Below are 26,371 nucleotides of genomic sequence, written 5' to 3' on the forward strand. Positions count from 1 at the left end.
ACACTGAGTTCAAGGGACACACTTAAAATATAAAATATTACAGCTTTTTATTTACAGCATAAATTAACTACAGGGTTATGGCATCAACAGCCATGTAATAACACTGTCCCAAGTAATAACAGACTTTAATAGCTTTTCACATTCTGTCAACTGGTGTGATGCCCAGGATCCTCATCCCACTGGCCAGGACGGAGCGGGCGCCACTGAACAGCCGTAACCTCGCCTGCAGATATTCAACAGATGTTAAATATTATGATACAATATTTTTAGCACAATAGATGAGAGAATTTCCATCGTTTAACATGCAACTTATATACAGTAAAAGTCTGACGGTGGGAAGCTCCAGGAATTCAATATCACTGCAGCTATTCTGGTTTTCCTGTTTAACTGGTTTTCAGTCATTAAGAGGCTGATTTTCAGGACCTTGTAAAATATGACGCAGAGACCAAGGAAAGGTATTAAGGATGCTTAGCAGCCAATACAGTTAATCAAATATAGAAACATTGCAGTGTATTAACTTAATAGTGCTACAACTACAGTTTTTAAGTTTTTGGTGCAAGTCAGCCTCAGTGTAATGTCAAGATGTGGTGTCTGACACATTGCTGCTTGAAGCTTGGGGACTTGAGGCCTGTTTTTGAGATATTTGGTGTTAAGTTCGTGATCCTGTTGGACCGGTGGTGGGCCGACCAAGTTTATATTCAAAACGCCATACCCAAGCATCAAACTCCATCACTCAACCAAGCTTCACCTCAAACAAGCCAGCCGAGGCTCAGATATTGAGTGTGATGGACGAATGCACCCCATGTTTGTTGCTCGCTCCTAAAGTGCATTTATTGCCACCCTGGTTTTACGTTGCTGTTTCAGTTCTGCATCTATGGTCAACTCTTGATGAATGTGATTTTCCTGCCCCCCCACCCTCCCACCCCAAAAAAAGAAGATCCTTAGCCCCTTCTGCAATCTTCAGTTGTAGGGGACAATGAGTGACACCGCAGTCAAGATGATTGGTAGCCTCTAACTCACACCAGTGATAATGTTAGTGCCTGTGTTTTTCACATTTAGACCACATTTCTCCCCTCCTGCACATTTTGTTTTCTCTTTGGCTTTACTAAAGAGGATACTTCATTTCCTCCAAGCACCTGCCTTTGCCAAACTTCTGAAAGCTTTAGCTCTGTTTGCCCTGGAGCCTGGGACTCCAGTTTTGTGCTGTAAAGTGATTCAGCATTTTTCCTGCCAAATCTGATGTGGCACACAGCATCAAAATGAAGTAGAGAGGTTGCCAGAGGCTGGTGATCGTCTTATATACACTGGTAATAATTTAGTGAAATGCCCCACGTAGCAGCTTTAACTTCACTGTGATGCGTTTAATGGAAAAATCTTACAGCCAAGTCGTCACATTAGAAATAGGCAGTTTGCTCTTTACCTGTGCTACATTGTCAGGGTTTCCTTTCACTGGCAACTCCTTGTGTGCTGAAGCAACCAGGTGGCTGGAACAGAGAGAGGGAAACACTGAGTGGCTGAATTTAAAAGCAACGTTTTGTTTTTTTGTTTTTTTTTGTGACTCAGACTGGGTGATACATCGATATTATATCGATATCATGTTATGACATGAGCCACCACCCAGTATTTTGCAATTTCCTGAACTTACTAGACTGTTCTAGCTCTTCTATTATATACCTCTACCTACTTAGTCACCATATTCACATTACTAATAACTGTTAACCAAAAAGATGTGTAAATATGCGTATAAATATTTTATGAAAGCACCAATAGTCATCCCTACAATGTCATCATTACAGTGAGATCGGTGATGGAAGATATTTAAATGTTTGATTTCCTTCATATTGCGCAGCCCTGATTTGACTCAAAACTATTGGACAACATTGTGCTTTATAGTATTAGCAGTAGTTAAAGGAATATTTCAGTGTTTTGGACAAAATGCCCCTTTTGCCCCTCCTATAGGCTTCAAGTCTTTATGCTAAACCAACATAAAATTCTAAACAAATAAACTGAACCACTGGACGTACAGAGGTGAACATGGTATCGAGCATCTTGTCTTATTCTGGGTAAGTCGGAGAAAGGGTATTTTGCCCAAATGCAGCAATAGTGCTCTAAATTTATTGAAACATTGAGTTGATATTGATGTGCACTTAACAACCCCACTGACCTGAAGTCCTATGTCTTACCTGAGCTTTAGCAAGAAGTTGACAAGATGTTTAGGTTGCAGATCCTGGGCAGACTGGTGCAACACCTCATCGTACCTATAAACATATATCAGGCAATCTGGTTTGTTAAATGTGGGGCAAAATAATTGGATAGAAAACTGCAACACGGTCTATGTAAATTTAAATGTAAGACTGCTTTTCACATTGACTTGTGTTACACCATGAAGGAGAAGCAAGCTGTTCAGGATGTAAACTTAGCTTACCGAAGGAGGTGCTGCAGAATGGCGATACTTCTCTGCTCCAGTAGAAGAGATGGATCCAATGTACCCGCCTCTACACCTTCATTCCTCCGAATCAAACTGTTTCAACAACATCAAAGACAAAGTATGAATGACTGACTTTATCAGAAAGCATCTTAGACTTCTTTACAAGTAAAAACTGAAATACAACAACATATACAACTTAGTTTCTGTGTGTTTGGGGGGGTAGTTGTACTTTAATCTTGTTACAGTCTGTGCACACGTTTGTTACAAGGACTTTCAAGGAGATGTGATGTGAACCTGCAGAGGCGAGCGTGTGAGTACTGCAGGAACACGCCTGTGTCACCCTGAGCCTGCAGCATCCGCTCCCAGTCAAACTTGTAATCAGACCGCAGGGGACCTTTGAAATCCTGAATTGAATAAAGTAGAGAAACAGATATTTCAGGTAGGCGATGGAATCATATGTTCGCCGACAATGTCATACACACATACCAGGAACAAAAGAGCAAAGCCAGATAGACCGGTCTGGCAGGTGAGGCATGAACTCACTTGAACAATTAATGCGCTGATTCCCACCTTCTCTGCAGTGTCCTCTGGATTATCCATTTCTTTAGTTGCTGTGAGTGCAATTTAAAAGTGAGAGAGCATCAGTACAACTGTCCAAATACATATTCACTAATGATATTTGGTGAAGTAATTACCAAAAGAATTATGACAAACACTGCTATTCATTCATATTTTCATTCTCCGATACCTTACATTGATAACCCTACTGGTTTGTCTATTATTGATGGACAGCTATGCTTAACCCACCCCCCCTCCTGGGACATTTTCAAAATTATTCCTTCAGCAGTTCAGTGATTTATGATTATCTCTACTGATGGCAGTCTCAATAAAATGAATTTCATCTGTGTGACGGGTGTTACCAAACCTCCTCCACTAATTTCAGCCCTTGCAACTATGTCACCATTTTACCTGGTACAATGACAGTAATTTAATCAGCCCTGCATGACCTGCCACACATGTGACACTCACTGTGACTGGCAGAATAATTATACGGAACAATTTTATGGCAGAAAATAGTTGAAAATAGCACTGAGAGTGAAATCAAAACAAATGTGTGTTGTTGTCCATCCTTTAAGACACTGATACCAGGGACAACATTGCCTCTGCACTTGTCTCAGCACTCACTGCATAACAAAGTCTTTCATGCATGTAGGAGTTTGACCAAGTGATGCATGATGATATCAGCATGTCATCAGTATCGGCTGATATCTGCTTTAATATGAAATATCATCATTGGCCTGAAATGAACTGACTTGCGGGTATGTGAAATAGCTCAAATTTAGTTGTGGCTGTTGTCAGGATTGTTTTAGGGAGCATCATCCAAGCCTGTTTAAGTAGGATGAATATTGCAGTTTTGTTTGAAAGACAATGTTTGTCTTCACAATAAGAGCAGGCATAATAAAAACTAACAGGAGCGACATCTCTGCAATTAAATGGGCAAAAATACGAGCATCTATCAGTATCAGCATTGGCTGTCAGCCAAAAGACCTGGAAAATATCAGCAATTAAAATTCAATATCATGCATCCCTAGTTTGACCATGGGTCTCTTTTGCTTCCTGTTGCTTTGCCCAGTGACTGACTAATGTATTGTAGTTTTTACTCTGTGTTTGGCTCATGTTGTGCAGCATCCTGGCCCGTGCCTCATCCAGCACGTCCTCCAGAAACACCACCTCCCCTGTCCTGGTCTTCATGCCCTGCACCAGGCCAAAGGACACATGTTGACACCTGCAACAGCAGAGACAAGAGACAGGGCAGAGGTGAAGACTGAAGAAACTGAGGTTACTAATTAATATGGCTGTGTCAATGCTTCAATGCTTTTTTTTTGTGTGTGTGTGTGTGGGGGGAGTGTCTTGGGATTGAAAGTTGGTGAAACACTCTCATAATAAAAAAGTGTTAAGTGGAGCATGTTGGCGTGCAAACTCTTTCTAAAGAAATGATTCCTCCCTCAGTCCTCTCTCAACTAATAAGGGATGTGCATATTCCTACTTTTTCACTATGGGAAAGCTACAAATTAATCTGGTGCATGTGTGTGTGTATGTGTGTGTGTGTTAACAGGGGTATATTTTAGCCACCTCTCAGCCCAAGAATGGTCCATCGCCAGCAAGATCTGGAACAACTGGTGGAAGTGATTCTCTTGACTTTTGTCTGTCTTCAAAAGAAAAAAAAAAGCTGCAGCAAAAGGCAGTACCAACATGCAAAATAAAAATAGAGAAAACAGACTTAAGATTTCAAAGGTCATATAACATTATCCACTATTCATAGATGGGTGATCAAATGTAGCTCATGATTACAGATTAATATGCCATTTTCAACACTTTTACAAATGTATATTACAGATGCATGTTTTGTTAATCTGTTTATGTGCCCCAACTATTCCATCACAGCTGTAAAACATAATCACAACAATTAGGAAAAATGTACAAGTGGTGTGTGAGAGCGCATCAGCAGCCTTACCACATAAATCATCTCCTTAAAATGATACTTTTCTTTTCGGTCTATGGCTGCAGCAACATCTCTGAAACACACAGAATACAAAATGAGCTACAACTGCTTCCTCAGACGCTCTTGGCTCATGCATTATTAATCTGATCTGATGACTTGGCCCTGATGTGACCTTTAAAAGACTAATATTAATACTCATCAGAGCATCTCCATTTAGCTGTACAGCAATTTTCACAAGCAAAATCCCAACACTTTTTCCATGACCTTTACATGACATATGCAGTTTGGTGACAAATTAGAGGAAAACAAAGTGATTAAATCATTCATGAAGTGTTGAAAACAGGTTTCTGAGAGCTGTATAATGAACTAGTGTGAATTATTTGTGCAGGGCAAAGTACACAAACATGAATACACAACCATTTGAATTGATCTGTGTTTTCTATGCAAATGCCTGGTGTCTAGTGGGATTCTAGGATTACAATGCTACCATCCACAGTGAATGACATGATTCCAACACCATCACTAAAACAACAAAATCAAGTTTGTTCACCAAAAGCCACCAAAACAGCTTTAATGGATCTCAGCAGACATACAAAAAGTGTCCTGAACATCGCTGGATGGATGTGAAGTTGTTATTCCACAAGAGGTAAGTTGACAGTGGTGGAAAATGTCACTCTGGATGGATTTCAGAATTACCTGTGTGTGTTAACTTTGGTTGACTCTTCAGTGACTGAAGTGTAACTTCATAACAAAAAAAAAAAAAAAAAAAAACACCATTTAAGAGCCTCCTGAGCCCTGGTTTTCACGTGCCGTGTATCCCTCAATCACCCAGAGTTTTCCTTTACTTTCCTACGTGTCTGTTTCACAATTTCTGGCCTTAAAAACTCCCATACAAATCACACACAACACTACCTGGTGATATAGAGAGATGTGCCGTCACTGCGAAGTACTGTACAGAGGCTGCTCATGTCACCAGCAGGGGAGAGATCCACGACTGCAGTTCCCTTCCTGCCAACACAGCAAACTCAGTTGACTGATAAACTCCCTAACCCACCCTGTCAAGACTTGAATCTTGATCTTGAAAAGTCCTGCAGTTTAAACAGAACAATACCAGTGATATGGATTTTTGGCTCGTTTACTACAATTTACTCACATTTTATATCGCAACGAACTATTTTGCAGACCATGAGCACGTACTAAAGATTTCAAAAAGGTGACTGAAATCCTTTGATGAATTTTTGGTTAAAAAATACCCAACTTATAATAGCACCACAAGCAAATATCAGGACGGTACATCCTCTCAAACATAAAACCTACCCACGTTATAATATTCAGCTTCTGTGACTAAAAACAAACAAACAAACAAAACACCCCATGTACAAACCAAATAACTGATAATTGGCTGTGTAAAGCAAATGTTTCCCTGGATGATTTGCTAGCAGAGAACTCAAGTTATCAAAAGACAACAGTGCTCCTGCTTATAGGAAAACTAATATGGACGATTTATTACAGTGATGGAAAACTAGTTAGTCTCTGAAAGTTAATGTTCATATCGTAGTGGTATGAATGGACAACAACAGCTGGATAAAAAGTAGGAAATATGATACTGAAGTTCGATAATATGACTGCTTGCTTTGGGAAAAGACTAGCAGAAACGTGAAGTTTATACATTTTGTACATATCATGCTAAACATTCAAATTCACTGATATGCTCCTTTAAATATTTTACACTACATATGGGGTTCCCTATTCAGATCTATACTTAAGATTTTTTATGCATTGTTTAATCTTTTTCTCTATCAGCTGGAAGTGTTAAATCATTAGTGTACAGAGTATTTCTTACATTTGAGCATCTTGAATTTCCAGACCTTTTCCCTCACTTATTCATGATGTGTTGTGTTTTTTGTGCTTCTTTTAAGCCCGGGAGCATCAAAATATTGATCTACATTCTTTGCACCTGTCTAGAGACACTAATAAACCATATGGGTGTGGCAGGCGCCCTATCCTCTGGCTTCTCAAGAGATATTTATTCAAGTGTCTGTCAATGCAGTTACCGGTCGAAGCGAATTGCACAACGTACTCGGTGGTTTTCAGCAGGCCTCGGCTCCGCAGCTGCTGCACCACCTCCTGGGCCTGTTCTTGGTGAAAGGACTCCCCAGAGTAAATGTCAAAGTGAATCCCTAACCGCTGAAAGAATGAAGTTTAGTGAAATGAACATCAGCTTTTTAACAATGTCAACAACTGTTTTCAATTGTTCTCGCTCTGAAAATGACCTTTGCACCACACCTGAGCTAACAATTTTCTTTATTCCATGACAACGGCATTTCAGGTTTTACCAGATTTGAAGAGAACATGCAAAGCAATTTGTACGCATGGTGGCATGCCTGCTTTGAATGTACCTGGTAAACCTGTTGATACTCCTTCACTGTGATGTCTCTGAACTGTTGCCATAGTGACGTGGCCTGGGCCTCACGCTGCTCCAGCTGTCGAAAGAAGTCCCTGGCCGCCTGCCCAATCTGCTCATTGTGCTCGGCCTCCCTGTTGACACGAACATAGACCTGCGAGACAATAAAACATCTCTTCTAGATAGACCCAAAATTGACACGATGACGGCCGATGTGGTGTCATCTATTTTCACAGAGATTAAAAGTTCTGGTGGGTAGACTGGCAGTTCACCTGGACATATTTAGAGGTAGCAGTCACACTGATTTACATGCATTGTGTAGACAAACACAGGGTCCAAAGTTAACACTCAGCAGTTCCCAGAGGTGGGTAAATTTAGTCTCTGGTTAGTAAAGTCTTTCGGAAGGGTTTGATAAGTTCACAGAGGTTTGTAAAATGACAATCAAGGACACATTTAAGGTAACGATAATTAATTACCTTTGTGTGATTAAGTGTGTCATTCTTTTAACTCACATCAAGTTGGAATCAACATTTTATTTAGCTGTTAATAATCCTTTAATTTAATACTTAGTTGTAATGTCGTATTACACATGCGCACTACAAACTATCACTAATCACTGAACCATTCAATCATTGAATCATTGACTCATGGTTGCACGTAATGACAGTTGGTGTGGTTGTTGGAGAACACAACACAATCATTGAAAGAGCACTTTTTATATCCTGTTTGATTAATTGACAGGTGTAGAGACCAGTGGAGCAGATGGCAAATTGATATCAAACACAGCTGGGTGTGTCTGCACATATCTATGGCTAGTAATCTAGGCATGTGCACTATTAACCGCAGTTCCGTTGTGTTTTAGAAAACACGGCAATGCACACAAACGGCTTTATATTAATCTGACAAAAAAAAAAAATGCATATGCATGTTTCTGGCTTTGTGTGTACACACAGTTACTAATGTACACAGAGTTTTATGCATCTGGCCTCCGGATGTGGCTGACTGCTGGGAACGTTAAAGGATGGAGAAAAACAGTTCTCGGGGTTTTAGCCTCAGATGCCCGGGCCTAGCGACGGCCATGTGACGAGCACAGTACACAGCTGCGTCAGTCATCAAAGCGCACAGTTTTCTGTGACAGTGTGTGACGCAGTCGACAACTAACCCAGGAATGTGGAGAAGAAATCGCTTTGAGAGGGAAACATCTGAAGAAGAATGAACATGCGACCACAGGATAAAAAAAACAACATCATATGAACTATAACTCTGAACTCTCTGTAAACTTATTTTTTCATTCCATTGTAATAATTATATTTTCAAATTCCTTCATAAATTATTCTTCTTGCCATTTATGAATGTTCAAAGGTGTTCTACTTTAGTGTTGAAACAGTTAAATTAATATGTCTGCAGACAGTTAGCATTATTACTATTATTACTGCTCACTACTATAATATTAATTGAGAATTACATTAAGATGACATGCTAAATAGTGAAAATAATAAATTGTTACAGTAAAAAACAAATTATTATTTTTGTCTGGTTGGTAAATTTTTTCATCTACCAGCCACTTGGCATGTAAGCCAAAAAGGTCATTTTAAACTCGACATACATGTGCATACATTCAACTTGCCAAACTAGTCTGGCATGATATGATATCCGGGCCAGTCTGCGGATACATTTACTCCGTCAAACAATTCAAACTCACGTCAAATAAATGCTGTAGGGGATTCTCTCTGAGTTTCTCCTGACAGCCAAACTGGTCGAAGCCGGCTCCCAGCAACCCTGAGATCCAAACCACAGAGAGAGAGAAGGTTACAGAGGCTGTTTGCTCAGAAGACGACAACACAAAACCAAAGGAGGCCAGTTTCTACTGTTCACTCACCAAACTGCATACCCCAGTCTCCCAGGTAGTTCATTCGAATAACATTGTTTCCCAGGGACTGCTTAAGGTTGGCGATGAAGTTACCTGGGAAAAGAGTTTACAGTTTCAGTCCAGCAGAGTTGAAACTGCAATTCATGGTTTGAATGCAAGTGAGCCAGGCCCCAATCTGTGGAGGCAGCATCAAATACGAACACGCTGCACCCTCTGCTGGCAAATACATGAACTTCAGGAAGGACTCACCGATAATTGTGGACCGCAAGTGTCCGGCATGAAATTTTTTGGCAATATTTGGAGAACTGCGACATAAAAAAAACACACAGTCACTCCATCTGGTTGAGAGTCTTTAAATGTAAAATTCTGCCTGAACCAGAGACACAAAAACCTGTTGACACCATACCTGAACTCCACTAGTGTTGTTCCTCTCTGCAGAGTGTTAAACAGTTCACTATTTAACCCAAACGAGTTATCCTCCTTCTCAAACGGCTCCAACATTTTCTAGAATAAAGTATAGTCACCGTGAAACCAGCATGTCCATCATGATAAAAGCAGCAGCAGGAGCCATAACTTGGCGTTCATAGATGTGGGGAACAAAAACAAAAACAAACCTGCACGAGAAGTTTACGATGAACTCTAAAGTGGATCACTCCGTTTGCAGAAGATATTTCCTCCACTACGCTGTCTTTCTGCAGCTAAACAGAGACAAAATGTGGACTGTGAATGAAACACAAGGTCCTCTGTGCCGGGTCAGAATATGGATGTCTGAATTAAACCAAGCAGATCAACGTGTTTATGAATAATTCACAATTTAAACGCTGATGTCGAAACAATGAGTGCTAAATCAGGATTTTCCAAATTATAAAACTTCTAGGGTTGAATATTATTTTGTTATCATATCATTATCTAATCTTTGAGGTTAACCTAAAACACTTTTTGAAGAATTCTTAATTTTCAGTGTTGCTACACATAGCCTAAGTGTGAGCCCACAGTCATATCCTATCGCTATCGAGATATTGGACATAAATATTGAGGTATGAGATGCTGTCCATGTCGTCCGTTCAACTGTTTTCAAGACTAGTCAAATACAGTCATCTGTGTAGTGGTAAAACACAACCAACTTATTACTCCTAATGTAGGCTTTATCAGTATTTTTCTCCCAATTTTAATTCATTTTTATTGTTTGTTTGTTCGTTTTTTTAAGAAGAAAATATCATGCAGAATTTTATTTAAGGAATTCATCCTGCAACACATTAAATCACGACAAATAGGGCATATAACAGAAATCGTTTTAAGACTCTAGCAGCTTTGTTCATCCACAGATAAACGGCACGTGAAGTCAGAGCAGCTGAGCACCGGACAAATCAGGAGAAATCCAATAATTTTCATAAATAATAATGATAAAAAAAACTCAGACTGCTAACTACAGACCCCATTCAATTTTAACTTCTCTAAATACATGGCTGGCTCAGTTTTTTCTGCCTCATATGCGATGGCTTTTCCCAATGTAACAGGGACAACTGGGTAAACATTAATACAACATGATGATGTATTTTCAATGCCCTGGACAAATTTTGTACACATTTCTTTGAGTGTGGGTGACGTCGTGTTTTATTTAAAGGGCAGTCTCGGCGGTCAACAACAAACATCAAGCAGCTCATACATAAACCTGGATATCACTCCTTATTATAATATGTTTTTCAGGAGATTTACTTGGATCAAATTGATTAGAAAAAAAAAATGTAGGAGAATTTGAAGGCAACAGGAGGATTAACCTCTAGAACGTAGCTGTAAGAAAGCTGTTTGTGCTCATTTATTATAGGAGTAATGACACTGATGTATATATTATATATTTAAGTGTAAAGTGTATCTGAGCAGTTTTAAATCCAGCAGTGTGAACATGACAGTGTGTGCCCCACCTCTCTGGCTAAGGCCTCAGTCTGCTGCTGCAGGTCTCCTCTGGATGGTATGACCCCACTGAGTCGCAGTGAGTTCACTGACAGCCTGAAGTCGGCGGACTGCCTGAGGAGCAGAGGGTCAGGGAGCTTTAGACAAACTGGACAGAGGACTAAACCACATGAAATACGCGAGCCACACACAGCACACACACTTAACTGTTTCTTTAACACTGGGACGGCTGACACGGCTGATATGAAGGCATCTTCAGGCTGCTGCAATGATCTACTCAGCTGCAGGTACAAGGAATAAAAACACACACATTGAAGAGTTAAAAGTCAGACACAGGAGTGAAGAGGTGGAGTTAAAATGCAGGACAGCTTGTATGGAAGTGAGTATATGCTTGGGGTCATTCAATAATTCTCCACAACAGCTAGCAGGTCATTTTAAGATGTTTAAGTTTGGGAAGCTCTTGTTTTTAGTCGTTTCAGGGTCAATGCACTGCACGACAAAGCCTCAGCAGCACAGTGTAAAGGCTCTGTTTCATTACCTTCGCTGCTATACTTCTTCTAAAGAAACAAGCCATGAGCTTAACAGGATCAACCGCGGGTTCAATTAGTCAATACAAAACAAAAAAACGCTGCTAGGTGGGTTTCATTGACCAGTTCACGTTGACATTTGCTCTACTTCCTGTTTAACCGCCGCTTCCTCTCGCGGTGTCCAATCAGAGTGCTCCGTTTGATGACGTCGATGCTTTGAGAAGGTGTGTTGGATTATCCCTCCCCTGCGCCCGGCCGTGTTATCAGGTGCTGTGTGCCCCGCACGTGCAAAGTTTCATTCAAGGACTTAAAATATTGTGAGACTTTGTTTATGAGAGACAATAAAGTCAATTTAGCTCCGAAAATCAAAACACTTTAGGTCCGTTATGTTAGTTTATTTTATCAGACCGTCTTGTCATATTAATTTGCTCAAAATTTACAGGGCCTCGGATTAAAATATTCATAAACTAACTTTCCCCGCACCGAGAAATATGGAGCTTTATTCAGATACCAGGAACTTTTAATTTAATATGTGTTCTAGGCTGACTTTGTGAACGTGGACATCAACCTCTGCGTCCACCCTGCAAAACATAGTTTGTCCAAAAAAAAAAAAAAAAAAGTAATAATAAAATAAAATAAAATGTGGTTGTTTTCTTTAGAGAAACATTAAGATACTTTAGTTGCGACGAATATTCAGAGGTGGAAGTAAATAATAACGTTTACCGCAGAGTAGTTTTTGGTGTACTTGTACTTTTTTGAGTTGTTTTTTTTTTTATGGATGTATACGTGGAGTTGATATGGAGTATACAATACATACAGAATGCTAAGATTTGTGTTGACAAATTTTGATGTTAAGAAACTGTTGAGGCTACCAGTGTAACTAGAATAAATAAGCATGTACAGTGGATATTAGTTTTTTTGCACAGGGATTGATCCTGATACTGTGAGACTGATTATTTATCAGAGTGATGGACTGCGGGTAGAAACTGCTCCTGTGTCGGGTGGGCCTGGTGTACGCTGTGCTGTAGCGCCCCCTAGAGGTTAGAAGGTGGAACAGGTTGTGTCCAGGGTGTGATGAAGTCCTGAATGGAGGGCAGGTTGGCACCAGTGATTTTCTCTGCAGTCCTGACTGTCCTCTTTAGTCTTTAGTTCCTGTCCCGTTTGGAGGCTGATCCAAACCAGAAAAGACCTGGACCAGCAGCTCCTCAGGCAGTCTGAACCTCCTGAGACGCCACAGGAGATTCATCCTCTTTGGCCTTTTTGCAGTGCTCTTACCACCACTGCACTTCAGCAGGCCACATACTCACCATGATGTGTGACTGAAACTGGGTCTTCCAGCAAACTGACAACAATGAGAATGCAACCAGATGTTTTTGTGTAAACACTTTAATAATTTGCTTTTCTTGAATCAAAGCCCCATAACACCTATAGCAAACAAAATAAAGCCATTTTGGTACAAGGAACAAAAGTAAAGCAAAAGAAAAAGAAAAAAAAATACAGTGTACAAATGTAATAGCAGTAACTGCTAGTACAGTTTAAAAATGTTGCTGGAAAAAATTAAAAAGGCTGCCTCCAGTCCAGTCTAAAGGCTGCCTTGGTTGGTCTGCTCACGGGAGACCAATCCCTTTTCAAAATGTACATGTAGAGTAGCTATACAAGTAACATCACCTCTGTAAAGAAACCAAATCAGACAAAAAAAAGGCTACGTGTGTGGTGACAGTCGGCCTCGTAAAAGGCATCAGAACAAAGCCAAATAAAATATTGACACGGCAGTTTAAGAGGCCACTGGTGGAGTCGCAGAACGTGTTGACAGCAGGAAGCCCTCCTAACACTAGTTGCAACAGCAAACGCGGATGCCACCGACTGAAGCCTGAGGCAGTGTGTCCACATAGAGGCGATATGGCACAGGTAGGAGTAAAAGTCCAACTAGACCCAGAGTCCCTGGAGTAGCTCACGGCCAACGGGTGTTCCCACGGTCACATGGTCACACTCAGGAAACATCTGTGGAGGCAAGACAAGACGCACATGGCAACGCCTCAAGATTAACACAGAAATAGCTGAGCAGGAACAACAGATACAGCTGAGCATGTATCACTTATATCTTGCAACGCTATTGACTCTCCAGTTCTTTGTATCTATATGCACTGATTGTGTTCTTCCTTTATTTTCATATCACATCTATATTTTACTGCACTGATAAGTTCCAAGTCTGTTTTAATGAATTGGAAATTTGGATTTAACTTTTAATCACATGCAATAAATCTAATTAGTCTACCCAGACGCTATGCAGTAGGTTGTATTGTAAGTTCTATTATCTATACATACATTACAGTCAATTATTTTAGAGTTTGGTGATGTGTCATGATACATATTGTTTTGTGAGTGACCAGGTGTTGTCAGAAGCCTGTGCTATTCGCCACAAAGCCTCATCATTTCAATTTCCAATGAGTTTTAATGCTTGCCTAAAACAACAGACAGTCCTCTGAAGTTGGACTATCTTATTATCTATCTTATCTGCAGCTGATGTGAGAAAACTCAACATGCCATTTTGAGTCAAGCTGTTTTGAGTCTCCGCTGTTTGCATAAGCAGTGCCCAACAAATGTTGCACATGACTACTGATCATGCTGCTCATTAGGCTTTCTGATGAGCCCCCCCTCTGTGGAACAGGACCTGAGGAAAGACCTGAGTGAAAACTAAGTTCCTCATTGATACCTGTGCAGTTTCAGTGTCAACATTTTAATGACTTATCCTCCTGTAAGTTAAATAAAAGCACATGCATAGTCTGACATTCAAAATGTTTTCAATTCTCACACATCAAGCTCTCAGCTGCTCATTCCTCTCTCGACTTTTATATTTTACAAGCACATGATCTATAGAGCCCGGAGCTGTTTTTTTTCTGTCCTTGCATCGTTCAAAGGATAAGCAAAACTTTAGTACCAGGGTCAGACATTGTTTCGCATTGATGTGTTAAAAAAAGAGAGGGAAGATGTGATAAAAGCTTTCTGAAGGCCATTAAAAAACTTGAAAAATGTGGTTGACTGTTTAGGAAGAGAATGACTGATAATACTCACAGCTCGCAGGTTGCTCTCCAAACCTTCGCATTAGCTGATCATGAGTGAACTTGACAAACGCGTCATATTGCTCTGTGGGAAAAACAAAGATGTATTTGCACTCACAAAGTGTACAGTACTCACTGCTCCAGCTTGATTCTTTATGCCACTTTGAAAAAAATACATACCTGCAAGCTTGGCTGTCAATATCTCATCATACTCTTCACGTATTTTCTCCTCTCGCTCTTTCAATAGTCTTTCACAGATCATCCCAACCTGCCTCAGAGAAAACAGAGGCTGCTCTTTTCTGGTTGGAGATGAGGCACCAGTGGATGTACCTGTGAAGACAATCAAAGTCAGGTGGTCACTACTAAGTATTCACCCAGCTACATGATTTCTAATATTCCAACAGCAATTAAACCAGAGTTGTCATTAGACCAAGATAAGAATTAATTAACTACAAAATCTGCTCGGTAGAGCGCAGACCACCACCAATGTGGCAGATCCGCTGTTTCCTGCACCCAATAGTGCAGCAGGTCTATGTTCTGTCACCCGGTTGGATCAGATACATGGCATTAAAACATTTGAACCCCCTAAACTGGTTGTGTTGCGTCTGCAGCAAGTAGATGGATCTGAGACAGAGGGTGCACCCACCAGAGCAGTCATTTATCTCCATTCATTTTATTTTATATCAGGAAAACCAGGAAAATTAAACAAATTTCAAGTCTTTCAATAAGGGCTTTGAAATTACAAGTGTGACCTACGTGTCCTTTCATTCAGTACTACTGACATAATATTTTTATGGTGGAGTTTTAACACAGGAGTCTGTGTATAATCCCCCGCATGATGTCAGTGTGAAGGAGACAAACTCCAACACAGTCACAGTCACGTTTCTGTTTGTCCTTGTATCTTTTGGCCGATAAAAATCGAATCAACTCTTACTTGGCTTGGGACCAATTTTTCTACAATCCGTTCAAAATCTTTTGAGATATCTTCCTAACAGTGAAAAATTACATAACCTCCACCACCTCCTTGTTTCTGCAAGAGGCTAATTTATGCAGCAGCTGCATCACCAATGAGCCTCCAGCAAGTCTTTAAAACAAAGATTGAGCTGGCCTACAGCAAAATATGGGAACACTTAATCTGGCACACACCGATTGTGACTGTGTTAGTTTAACTTTGCCTACAGTAGCGCAGCAGGCATCCACAGCCTCTGCGATGCTGGGCATTAAAACAAGACATCCACTTTAATTTACAAAATAAAAACCATAGTGACACACAGCGAAACATTTTGAGTAACAAAATGAAAACAAGTGCAGTGTACAAGTGTATTCTGGGTGCTCGGGGTGGAGAGGCATGACTGGAGTGAGTGAAACTATACTGACTTTAAACACGGCACTTGTGAATACCAAAGCACTGTTGTAGCATGTGGTGGCTGTGTTAACTGTAAGTCACTGAATAAAATATTTAATTCCTGTGTTCACTTAGTCAGCAGAGTTACAAAAATCACTGGAAGTGTCTGCTGGTATGTGAATGTCCATGCTTGTGATTTCAACTGTACTGCCTACACCGATTCCCTTTATGCAGATCTCTGGAGACTCTGTGCTGCTTCCATGGCATGCACTTCAATTCCTTTATACAATGTGCACTGCAGAAAGTGTTGCGCATGAATGAATTCAGCCAAGACACAGAGGTTAGCTCTTACAAAAATTTCCCCTGAGCATCTAATAAAATGTATGGAAAACCTGTACTCAACATTTACATGCAGCTTTATGTAAATTACAAAACATACCAGGGAAATTGGAGGAATGTGTAACTGTGGCACAGCTGCTCTACAGGGTGTTGGTACTCTAAAACCACAAGTAACAAAATTTCTGCAGTTTTTTTCTGAAAGCAACCAGCCTTATTTCCAGTCCCACTTGGGCAGCCATAGCATTATCCCTCGCTGCATTTACATGCACTTTCAGTAATCAGGTTATTTGCCATGTACAGGCAATCATCAGATTTCTCAAATGCCTTGTCTGGAGATCACATGATTTGTGCTAGAGAAACCTGATTACTGGGCCATGTAAGCCCTTACTCGAATTTCTTAATGGCTTTTTACGTGTGTGCATATGCCAGAAAAGACAGTGAGTGAGGAAACTGACATTATAAAACACACACAGTACAACACTCAGGAGAGTAAACACTTCCCTCTCTACATTCACTGAAAAATGCTGATTCATTTCATATCAATGTTACCACTGATGAAAATATAAAAAAAACAAAAAATGCATCTGCTGGCACCATCAGGGAAATCCCACAAGAGGCCGGCAGATGGACGCTCTCTGTCGGCTGCGAGTCCGCTGCAACCCCGCTGTCACAGAAACGGTACCGGTCATGTTAAAGTTGGAGGTGGGGGAGAACCCGATTACTGGGGAGTGCATGCAACGGGGATTTTGAGTAATCAGCATACGGCAACACATGCCAACATGTTACACGATTTCCTGCTGTAACCCACATACTCACAATAACTCAGTTTCCTGTGTGCATGTAAACATAATAATTGGCATGTTAAGCACAAGACAACTTGAAAAGTCCTTAATAAAACATCATTAATCTGAGAGCAAAAAAAACATGTTTTATACGCTGTAAAGCACTCAGCCAATTGCAAGCTGTGTGGTATAGATAATACCTCTGGTTTAAGTGCAGTGATTTTAACACGAATGCTATAATCTGGCATAACAAGATGAGGGCCACCTGCTTAATTGGTGCAGTAGTGAGAATAACTCTCTCCCCAAACAAATCTAGGATGCAGCTCTAATTGAAACATCACTCTGTATACACACACACAATCTTCAAGTTATTGTAATGCTGATAATAACCTTTCCAAAACAGGACAGCATGACTACAAAATTACAACATTTGCCTAAAGCTTTACAATAAATTCATCTTGATTCTACTTTTAAGGTCACATAGAGCTACACTGATTTTTTTCTACTGAAGGAAGAGGATGGTCAGAGGTCAGGGACAGCTACAGAGCAGGAGCACTGAAGGTGGCAGGGCTTTAATGTCATGCTCAAGGGCACTTTGGCTGGGCAGATGCTTGTGAAACCAGAGCCTTGGACCCAGATCCTCCGGCTGAACTCCCTGCTGCCTCAGCCAATTTGCGTTATGAAGATCAACAAAAATGTGATCCCATGACAACTGGACTCAGTTGTGTAAAACTAATGGAATAAAACTGTATGCAAAGCCACTGAGGGCCAACAGTGTGCATATTCTTGCTCTGTCCAAACACAACATCAATCAATTTCAATAATTAATTCTTCTTCTGTGACTGAAAGTGAACTAAGCTGAAATCGCTCGTTGTAGTGTTGGTTTGGCATGGCAACCTGCTCTCCTTCATGTACTTCATGGCATAAGGTTACATGTTCCTGCTCTACATGTGAATGCAGAGTGGCAATTTTCAGTCATCTTAGGCACCACAATGCAATGACAGTTTGCATTAGTCTTGAGCCTGTAAAATCATAACAGAAGTACAAATAGGAAAAAAAAAAAAACCTTCTCCCTCCAAAGACAGATTTTTTTGTCTAAAAACTAAACAGACAATTAAATCCACTCAAGTGAAAACCAGCCATCTGCAGCTACCTGATAGGGCAGATCCGCAGTGAACACTCTGCAGGTCGACAGGACAGCAGCCATCTGCCTGCTGGAAGGTACTGTCCAGGTGCCTTCGCTTCTGCAGCCGCTTGTACTCCTGTTTGATGTTGTGTAGAATTTGCTCTGAAACAGAAATGAAGTTGGAGAAAGGAAAAAAAAACAAAACATTTTCTTCATTAATTAACTGTCGCAACCCAAACACAGCCCGTACCTTTGCGTGTGCACAAAAAAAAAAAAAACAAAAAAAAACATGGATGAAGCCCATTTCTATCAAATCCATTTCCATTCCACTCGTGGGCAACGTTGCCACTCAGGATTATTAAACTTTATGTGTTTTTGGGAACTATATCTGATCTGCAGGTTATTTTTATGCTTACTACTTTTAAGTTTTGGTCTTGCACCTGTGAAGTGAGTCTCTGGATACACACACACACACACACACACACACACACACAGCCTCTATTTCTTGAACACACCTGTATAGAGACCATGCCACTCCAAATACTATCTGTATAATCTATAACTAGTTAAATAAGACTTGAACAGTTATCCATCCCACAGACAAAGCAGCAGTTATTTTAGTAAGTCAGAATCTGTGTGTCTGGTATTCCCCCAGTCTTTCATAATCAAAACACACAGAAGCAGGTAACGGTGATTAAGTTACTGTGAAACCTTCTCAAAAGTATAAGTTGGACTGAAATTACATGCTTGCACATGTTAAATATACAAGTGGGTGATAAATACACATTTAACCCTTTGAAACCTGCAACAACACCAGATTCCCTGTGTTTAAATGCTTAGGTTACACAGAAATGACCTGAAAATTAGGTTACAAAAAAACCAAATAGTAAATGAACAATAACTAAGAAAAAAATATATCGAAAGGGATTAAAAAGCTCTGGTTTGGCTAATTTTCAGGTCACTTTATTGTATCTGTTTACCAATTTCCTGCAAATTTGGGGGGCTGGGGGGATAGTCACTTTCTTGCATGTGTTTACTAATTTCTTGCACTTTCCAGGTTCCTCTCTGGTAGTTGTTACTAATTTCTTGTAAATTTTAAGAGGTCATATTCTTGTAACTGTTAATTACTAATTTCTCGCAGTTTGGGGCCCTTCCCCCATGGTTTAGAGACTTTACACAAACCCGGCATGCTAACACACCGTTTCACTGCTAACAAATGTGAGGAAAGGGTTCTTAATGAACCAGCAGTGTGTCGGACGGCCTCCGGGAGACGGTGCCGGTGCTGCCTACCTGTCGTGAGCCGGGACGACACCTCCCCAAACGGAGAGGGCTCCATGCGCAGATATTTTTGCGGAGAAGAAGTGGAGCCGACCGGGGACATGACCGGGGCGCACCTCCGCCTCTTGGGGGACGCCGGACTCATTAGTGGGTCAAAGTCCATAGTCCTTTTCAGCGTAGCTCCGCACGCCATTGTGCTGAACGGTAGCTTAAAAGATAAAAAAAGAAAAGTCTCTTTTAAAAAAATGAGGTGTCTCAGGGGTTGTCACTGACCTGGGCCCCGGTCTGCCTCTTTGCCTGCTAAAGCTAGCTAGCGTTAGCTCGGTCGCGCAATTCCGGCTTCAGACAAACACCGATTTTCTCCTCTCCGGCTGCTTTCTGCCGCCCAAACTCGTCGACTTTTACCGACTGGATGCGGTTTGTCGTGAAATCAATAAAACCTGTTGGGATAAATGTCGTCTGGAGTCAGATGATCGCAGATTAACTTCTGCTAATTCACAGTAATACTCCTGAAAAGCTGACAGTCGATTTTGCTTTCTCTTTATACCTTCACTTGGTTGATCGGCACTGCGCATGCGCAAGGAGACGGCGCCTGCTGGTACTTGTAGTTTTTCTTTCCCTCTAGCTTATTATTTCATGAGCGCGAAGACTACATTTCCCGTCAAGCAGTGCGTCCCTTTTTAAAAATTGTTTTATTTCAAAAAAACAAAAACAACATACCAAAGTTTCTCTTTCGCATACCACACTCCCACGTAAGATTCAAACACAGCATGTGACAAATGTGATCAGGGTTACATAATAAAATGGATTACCTCTGGAATAAAAGTTAACAATAATATATTTGTCTTATTACCTGTGGTGCAGGAGAGTCACCCACCAAATCTGGCCTTGTGTCTGCAGTGTGACAGCTGTCCACTCTGAATAACAAAACTTGGTGTATCAATAAAATGTCAAACACTCTTAAGGTGCTACACACTTCAGAGGCAGGAGCTCTATCCAGATGTGAGCGACCGGCCCGGCTGTGTTGGACACACTGACACTGTCCCGTTCTCTTCTCTCAAGGGCCCGGTCTTGGCTGGGGGCCCCTTGAGAGCTCTTCCCCTTTTCAAAATGCCCACCATTCCCTATTTAACAAACCACACACCATTGGATTGTTTTTTTTGTTTTTTTTTTGGCTGGCTTTTACAGCACCTTGGACATAACGAGTGTGCGCATGGCTCAATGTCCTGGCCCAAGCAGCACCCACACAAACTGACATGGCTGGGCCCAAGGAGAGGTGATAATCTGAGGGTCCTGTAGCACCTGACCTAATCAATCTGAACATAACACTGCAGGCATTCAGCCAAGTGTGAGCTCGGGGTCTGTACTGAATTAAATGTGCACTGTTGCATTTTTAAACATCTATATCTCATCATTAAACTGATTGTACATTGGTGTGACCCAACACCAACATGCTATGACTGATTAGATTTTATGTGACATTATGAATAATATGAATTCTTAAATTACTGTATTTAAGTCAAACAGGGTGCCAGACCATAGGAGACTCCAATCCTTTAATTATGTGTTTTTTTTTTTGTTTTTTTTTTTTTATCTTTATTACCTACAGCCTTAATCCCTGCCTTTCACATATGTAAGGTACCTGCCTATTGTAGTTATGTAGTCACACTTTGATAGATGAACGTTATGTTGTATGAACAGATGTAGCAGATGGCTGTGAAACAGAGCAGGCACTGCAGTGATGGGACAGAGGATATGTTGCCTTTTGCCCCTCATGGCACTGGATTACAGGACAGGAAGCGACCATGTAGGTCCCAAAGAAATTGTAAGAGAGACTCCTCTTCCCTCAGAGCGGCAAGTACCAGATCTTCCACAAGGGGGCGCTAAAACACCACTGAAGGCTTTTGGACTCACTGCAGCCCAGGTGCTGGCTTCCCTTGTACTCCTCCTCTGTCAGTAATTGGTTTGGCTTGGCCTGATGGATGTGATCTCCCGATACTCACCCGTCCTTACTCAGCACCGAGCACCAACGAAATAACTGCAGGCGAAAATGACAACCAGCTGTGTCTTTATTCAAAAGTTCGAAAACAGCAATACTAAAAACACTTGACTGCTTGTTATTTTTTTTTAAAGTCATATTCCTCATTATGCCACCATTGTACAGAAGCCACTTGACAGTTGACATGTTGATCTCCAATAATCAATAATACAAGAGGCAGCAAAGCATACTGATAAACAGCTGTTTGGATAGCTTTACACCAAGATAAATGTCTACAGAACAATTGTGCTGTGAGATTTCTAGATTAAAAGTACTACATTATCTATTAGAAAATTACATATTCTCCAATTCTTTTGCAAAGGTCAGTTGACAATTCTCCTTACATTGCAAACACATAAACTTCCATTGAACTTAACCAGCTTACAAAAAGACCTTTATTTATTTCTTTAGATAAGTAAAATTCACAGCAGACATACTTTTATTTAGAATTATGCCAAAAGTACTTCACTAGGCCTGTGCATGGGTTGCTTTAAGTTCCCAAATGATCCCCTTCAACACTAACACGAAAACAACTCACTGCAATGATCAAAGGCTTAGAGTTGAAATATTTCAGCAAGTCACAAGGTGTCACAAACATAGAAGGCGGAATCTAGTAAAATCCATACATTTGATTGTAAGCAGCTATATTCAAACCAGGTTCATAAACCACTTTAGCCTGTTGACAGTAGTGACCAGCACACTGCATCCCAGTCCAGTTTTAATCAATAAGTTCAAGCTTTGGCCAAAAGGCCTGTTGTCTTGACTGTAGCTGAACAGATCAATTTGAACACTGTATTTTACAAGAAACACTGCACAGTTGCAAGGTATACATTTGAACAAAGACACATTACTATAAATGTCTAACAGCTAGCGAGTAAAGAAATAGACAACGGGGACAGTCGTCACTCTGCCACAGAAAATGCCACTTCAAATTTTCAGCTTAATTTGCCACATACTCAAAAGCTATGAATCTTTTTAACCTCCATCTCATTAAACTTCAGGTAGAGATGAAAGCATTTTGTTTATTTGTGATGGTGATTACCACAATCGAGCAATATTCAGATTTTTTTTTTCCTCTTGATGACCAGGAACGTGACTCAGCTCACATTTCCCAAATTCTCTTTACACATTTGACACCAATCAAGTGTCATCTGATAATTCTGTATTGGATGAAATGCGAAAGCAATACAAAGATGACATAATTAATGGCAATTGTTTGGAAATAAACATTAATCCATCGTTTCTCTCTTTCACGTGTGGAAATGTTGTTACAACGTATGCCTGAAGAGTAGAGAAAGTCAAAGGCGCAAGGATTTGCTAAAATTATGGTGCGAGACACATGTTGACCTCTAAATGACATAGTAAAACATCTCTAATTAAAAATGTAGGTAGCCCCTTATCCCATAAATGAAGATATATTGTTTCAAAACCTGAATTCACAGTACAAAAATATAATATGCCTTCACTAATTGGATATCATGAAGTCTATGGTAAACAACAGACTTATGATAGTCTTTGATAATCCTTTCATTTTTTTGAGTCCTTCCTATGACCTTTCATCACCATTTGGCACTTTGGCACACTATATACTAGTACACTAACATAAAATAATGCAGTAGTTAACCACTGAAGCGTTTATGTAAAGATGTAAATCAATACTTTCGGGAGAGAAATGTCTCTCTGGTAAACCTTAGGTTCTGCTTTTTTGTGTTTAATGGCATTGTTTGGAGAAGGTGACTTTTACAGGGTTTCCCCGATGACAACCAATTAGACAGCTTCAGCAGAAGTGTCAGTTGATACAGACATAGTCACTTTGGCTATTTTCACAGTGGTTTTCACACAACTCTCTGCAGCTCTGTTGGCAGCAATGGTGACATTTCTATTCTGGCAGTCCGACTCAAGGCTATTGTCCAACTGCTGGGCGCTGCCCCGGCAGGCGTTGCAGGAGCTGAGGAAAGCGTGCCGCAGGTCCTTGCTCCTCAAAGCGTAGATGATTGGGTTGACAGTGGAGTTGAGCAGGCAGAGCATGCTGCAGAATGCAAATACTGTCTTGATGTCATCGTCCATCTTCCAGAAGAGGTCATAGACCATGATGGCGAGCAATGGGCCCCAGCAGATGACCAGCACCACCAGGATGAGCACCAGGGTCTTGGCCAGACGGATGTCCATGCGTGCCTGCTCAGGGCGGGTGGTCTGCACCTTACTGCCGTCTGCTGAGTACACAACCAGGCTCTTCTGGGAGGTGCGACTCAACATGCGCACGGCATGGTGGTGTGCCTTCCACAGGATGTACATGTAGGCGTAGATAATGAAAAGGACCAGCACAGTGGTCACCCCGATCCAGAACATTAAGTAGTTCTCATCGATCAGAGGGAATATATCTGAACAGACGGACTTGAGACGTTTGCAGTTCCAACCCAGAAGAGGTAGCACTGCGATGATGATGGAGATGGTCCACATCATGCAAAAGGCGATGACAGCCTTGGTCCGGGTCACGATGCGCCTGTAGGCCAGAGGCCGGTGTATGGAGATGTAGCGGTCAATAGCAGTCAGGAAAAGGCTCCCCACAGACGCAGTGAATGAGGCAGTGACTCCGCCCAGTTTGAACAGGAAAATGTTGGGGCTGTCCTTCCTGTGGAAAACGTGGAAGTCCAGAAAGCTGTAGACAAAGATGACGCTGCCCAGCAGGTCAGCCACAGCGAGACTGCCTATGAAGTGATAGGACGGCCGGCAGCGGAGGGTGCGAGACTGCAGGATGACGCAGAGCACCACCAGGTTCTCCAGCACCGTGAAGGTGCCCAGAGTCAGCGACATTACAGCAACGGCCAGCTGCTGGCTGGGAGTCAAGATCATGAAGCACTCCATGTCCATGAAGTTCTCCCCACATTGGATATTGTTATCCTCATCTCCAAACATGCTCCTGTTTCCAAACAGATCTGTGGCATTGGTTGGGTAGAGGGGGATGCCTTTGAGGATCAGCTGCTCATCTGCAGGCACTTTGTCTGGGAAAGAGTTGCTGCGGAAAGCCGACAAGGGCTTCTGGAGCGGGAAACTGCCCTTAGTGAAGTCAATGTCACTGGTGGGGTCGTCATAGTTAGCATCGTTGGAGCCCAGATACTGTAAACCAGAGGTGATAGTCCGGAAGGTGGTGTCCGCCACCCCATCCAGCACAGATTTCATGGCTGTGTCTGAGGGTAATACTGCAGTCTAAGATGCTGCCTGGACAACCTACAAATTGATGAAAGACATTTCAGACAGGCTTTGTTTTCAACCCGACCATAAAACTGAAAAAGAGACTCCTGAGAATACTACAAGACGTTATTTTTTCACGTGATGGCAGTGGTGCAATATTTGAGTCTATACACATTTCTGACATGAACTGTGGATGAACTTCACATTAGACAAATGCTACACAGCAAACATTTCATGATATCTTCCGATGAGGGCTGGGCAGAAACCTCATCTTCAGGCAGCTGTTTTCAGCTCTTAGAGAAAAGGGCTCTGGCTGATAACTCATATAAGATTACTCACTACTGAGTGCTAACTTTTCAAGAACAAGAAAGCTGCATGAAAAAAAAAAACGATCTTACAAAAATAAAGGTATACAGGTCTACAAATAGAAGCACCTTATTTTCAACCAGATTAACCAGAATGTTGCTTTTAGGGACGCACATAAACAACAGGCGTACAAGGCAATGCAAATCCCACCTGCCTGTAACTGGGAGGAATTTACACTCCAAAGGATATACTACTAACCCCTGTCTGAAACAATTTATGCATACATACTCCTTTTAGGGACATAGCCTACCTGTTCGAACAATAAAGAGAAGCATAACTACCAAATAACACCGAATAATATAATATTAGTGTTACACAATTGAGATCTGAGTAAAAATTAAATATTCACATCAGGATTATATATCCAATTTATGCAAGGCTGTAGAGCTGCTGACCACATTTTCGGTGCAAGCACGACAAATCTTGAATGCAAATATTAAAAAATAACCAAATCATAGGTGATCTATTAAAAACAAGTTTTTTTAATTTAGTTTTTTTTTTTTTTTTTTTTTTTTACGGAATAACACTTTATTCATGCGCTTACAGTAAGTTCTTAGTGCACATCACATAAGCAAGTATAGTATTAGTATTAGTCTATTGTAAGAGAGAAAAAAAAAAAAAAAAACAGTCTTGAACGCCCTTTTAAATAAGAAAAGGACTTATTTACCTTACATAATTTTTCCAAGTGCGCAGAATCCCTTTTTCCACCGCGCCTTAATCCAGTTCAGACGCTCAACATCAAACCCAAATTCTTGCGCGAAAAACAGACAAATGGCACGAGAGTAAAACCAAGCATTAGGATGAAGTCATGCTTTTAATCAATTGTATATGCTAATTCTATATGTGAATTATGTTTCTTTTTTTCAAGTTTCTATGTGAAAGTGCCTTGTCGCCCCTGGCGTGCGCTCTTGGTCCGTGGGTGCTCGGTGCTGCCGGCTGCTGGCTCCAGTGTCTCCAGTCTGTCTCCGTGTGTTCATACTTATGAAGCGGCGCTCCTACAAGCCCTGTCACGTGTTTCCATAGCTTTATCTGCCCAGCCCATGGAGCTGCCAAGCGCGGTGCACAAGAACACGGGAGACCACAGTGGTATAAAAAGCATCTGATTTTAATTCCCAAAGCTCCACAACCAGACGGGGTGCTTGGACAAAGGACCTCTCCAAAAAACACCAGGCACAAAGACTGACTAAAAACTAAAGAGTAGAC

The 26,371-nt window shown here is 41.1% G+C and overlaps 3 protein-coding genes across 3 annotated transcripts; all 3 read right to left on the bottom strand.

The window, feature by feature from the left end:
* Positions 1–22: 22 nt before the first annotated feature.
* Positions 23–11,815, bottom strand: rars2 (arginyl-tRNA synthetase 2, mitochondrial). The gene is made up of 20 exons (XM_030046915.1): positions 11,655–11,815; positions 11,324–11,397; positions 11,128–11,230; positions 9,820–9,903; positions 9,612–9,709; positions 9,455–9,510; positions 9,215–9,298; positions 9,038–9,114; positions 7,331–7,489; positions 7,012–7,118; positions 5,844–5,939; positions 4,944–5,004; positions 4,562–4,638; positions 4,090–4,214; positions 2,972–3,039; positions 2,723–2,832; positions 2,426–2,521; positions 2,184–2,258; positions 1,421–1,484; positions 23–223 (listed from the first exon to the last, which is right to left on the bottom strand). The coding sequence occupies exons 1-20, from the start codon at positions 11,688–11,690 to the stop codon at positions 137–139; spliced, it is 1,737 nt and encodes a 578-aa protein (XP_029902775.1). The 5' UTR covers positions 11,691–11,815; the 3' UTR covers positions 23–136.
* A 1,196-nt stretch (positions 11,816–13,011) lies between these two features.
* Positions 13,012–20,136, bottom strand: akirin2 (akirin 2). Its single transcript, XM_030046925.1, has 5 exons — positions 19,585–20,136; positions 18,322–18,456; positions 14,883–15,032; positions 14,716–14,787; positions 13,012–13,644 (listed from the first exon to the last, which is right to left on the bottom strand). The coding sequence occupies exons 1-5, from the start codon at positions 19,763–19,765 to the stop codon at positions 13,634–13,636; spliced, it is 549 nt and encodes a 182-aa protein (XP_029902785.1). The 5' UTR covers positions 19,766–20,136; the 3' UTR covers positions 13,012–13,633.
* Positions 20,137–21,685: 1,549 nt separating this feature from the next.
* cnr1 (cannabinoid receptor 1) lies at positions 21,686–26,048 on the bottom strand. Its single transcript, XM_030046917.1, has 2 exons — positions 25,836–26,048; positions 21,686–24,838 (listed from the first exon to the last, which is right to left on the bottom strand). Exon 2 carries the CDS (start codon positions 24,788–24,790, stop codon positions 23,378–23,380), a length of 1,413 nt encoding a protein of 470 aa, XP_029902777.1. The 5' UTR covers positions 24,791–24,838; positions 25,836–26,048; the 3' UTR covers positions 21,686–23,377.
* Positions 26,049–26,371: the final 323 nt, after the last annotated feature.

Source organism: Myripristis murdjan, chromosome 24, assembly GCF_902150065.1.
Source record: "Myripristis murdjan chromosome 24, fMyrMur1.1, whole genome shotgun sequence".
Taxonomy (NCBI): Eukaryota; Metazoa; Chordata; class Actinopteri; order Holocentriformes; family Holocentridae; genus Myripristis; species Myripristis murdjan.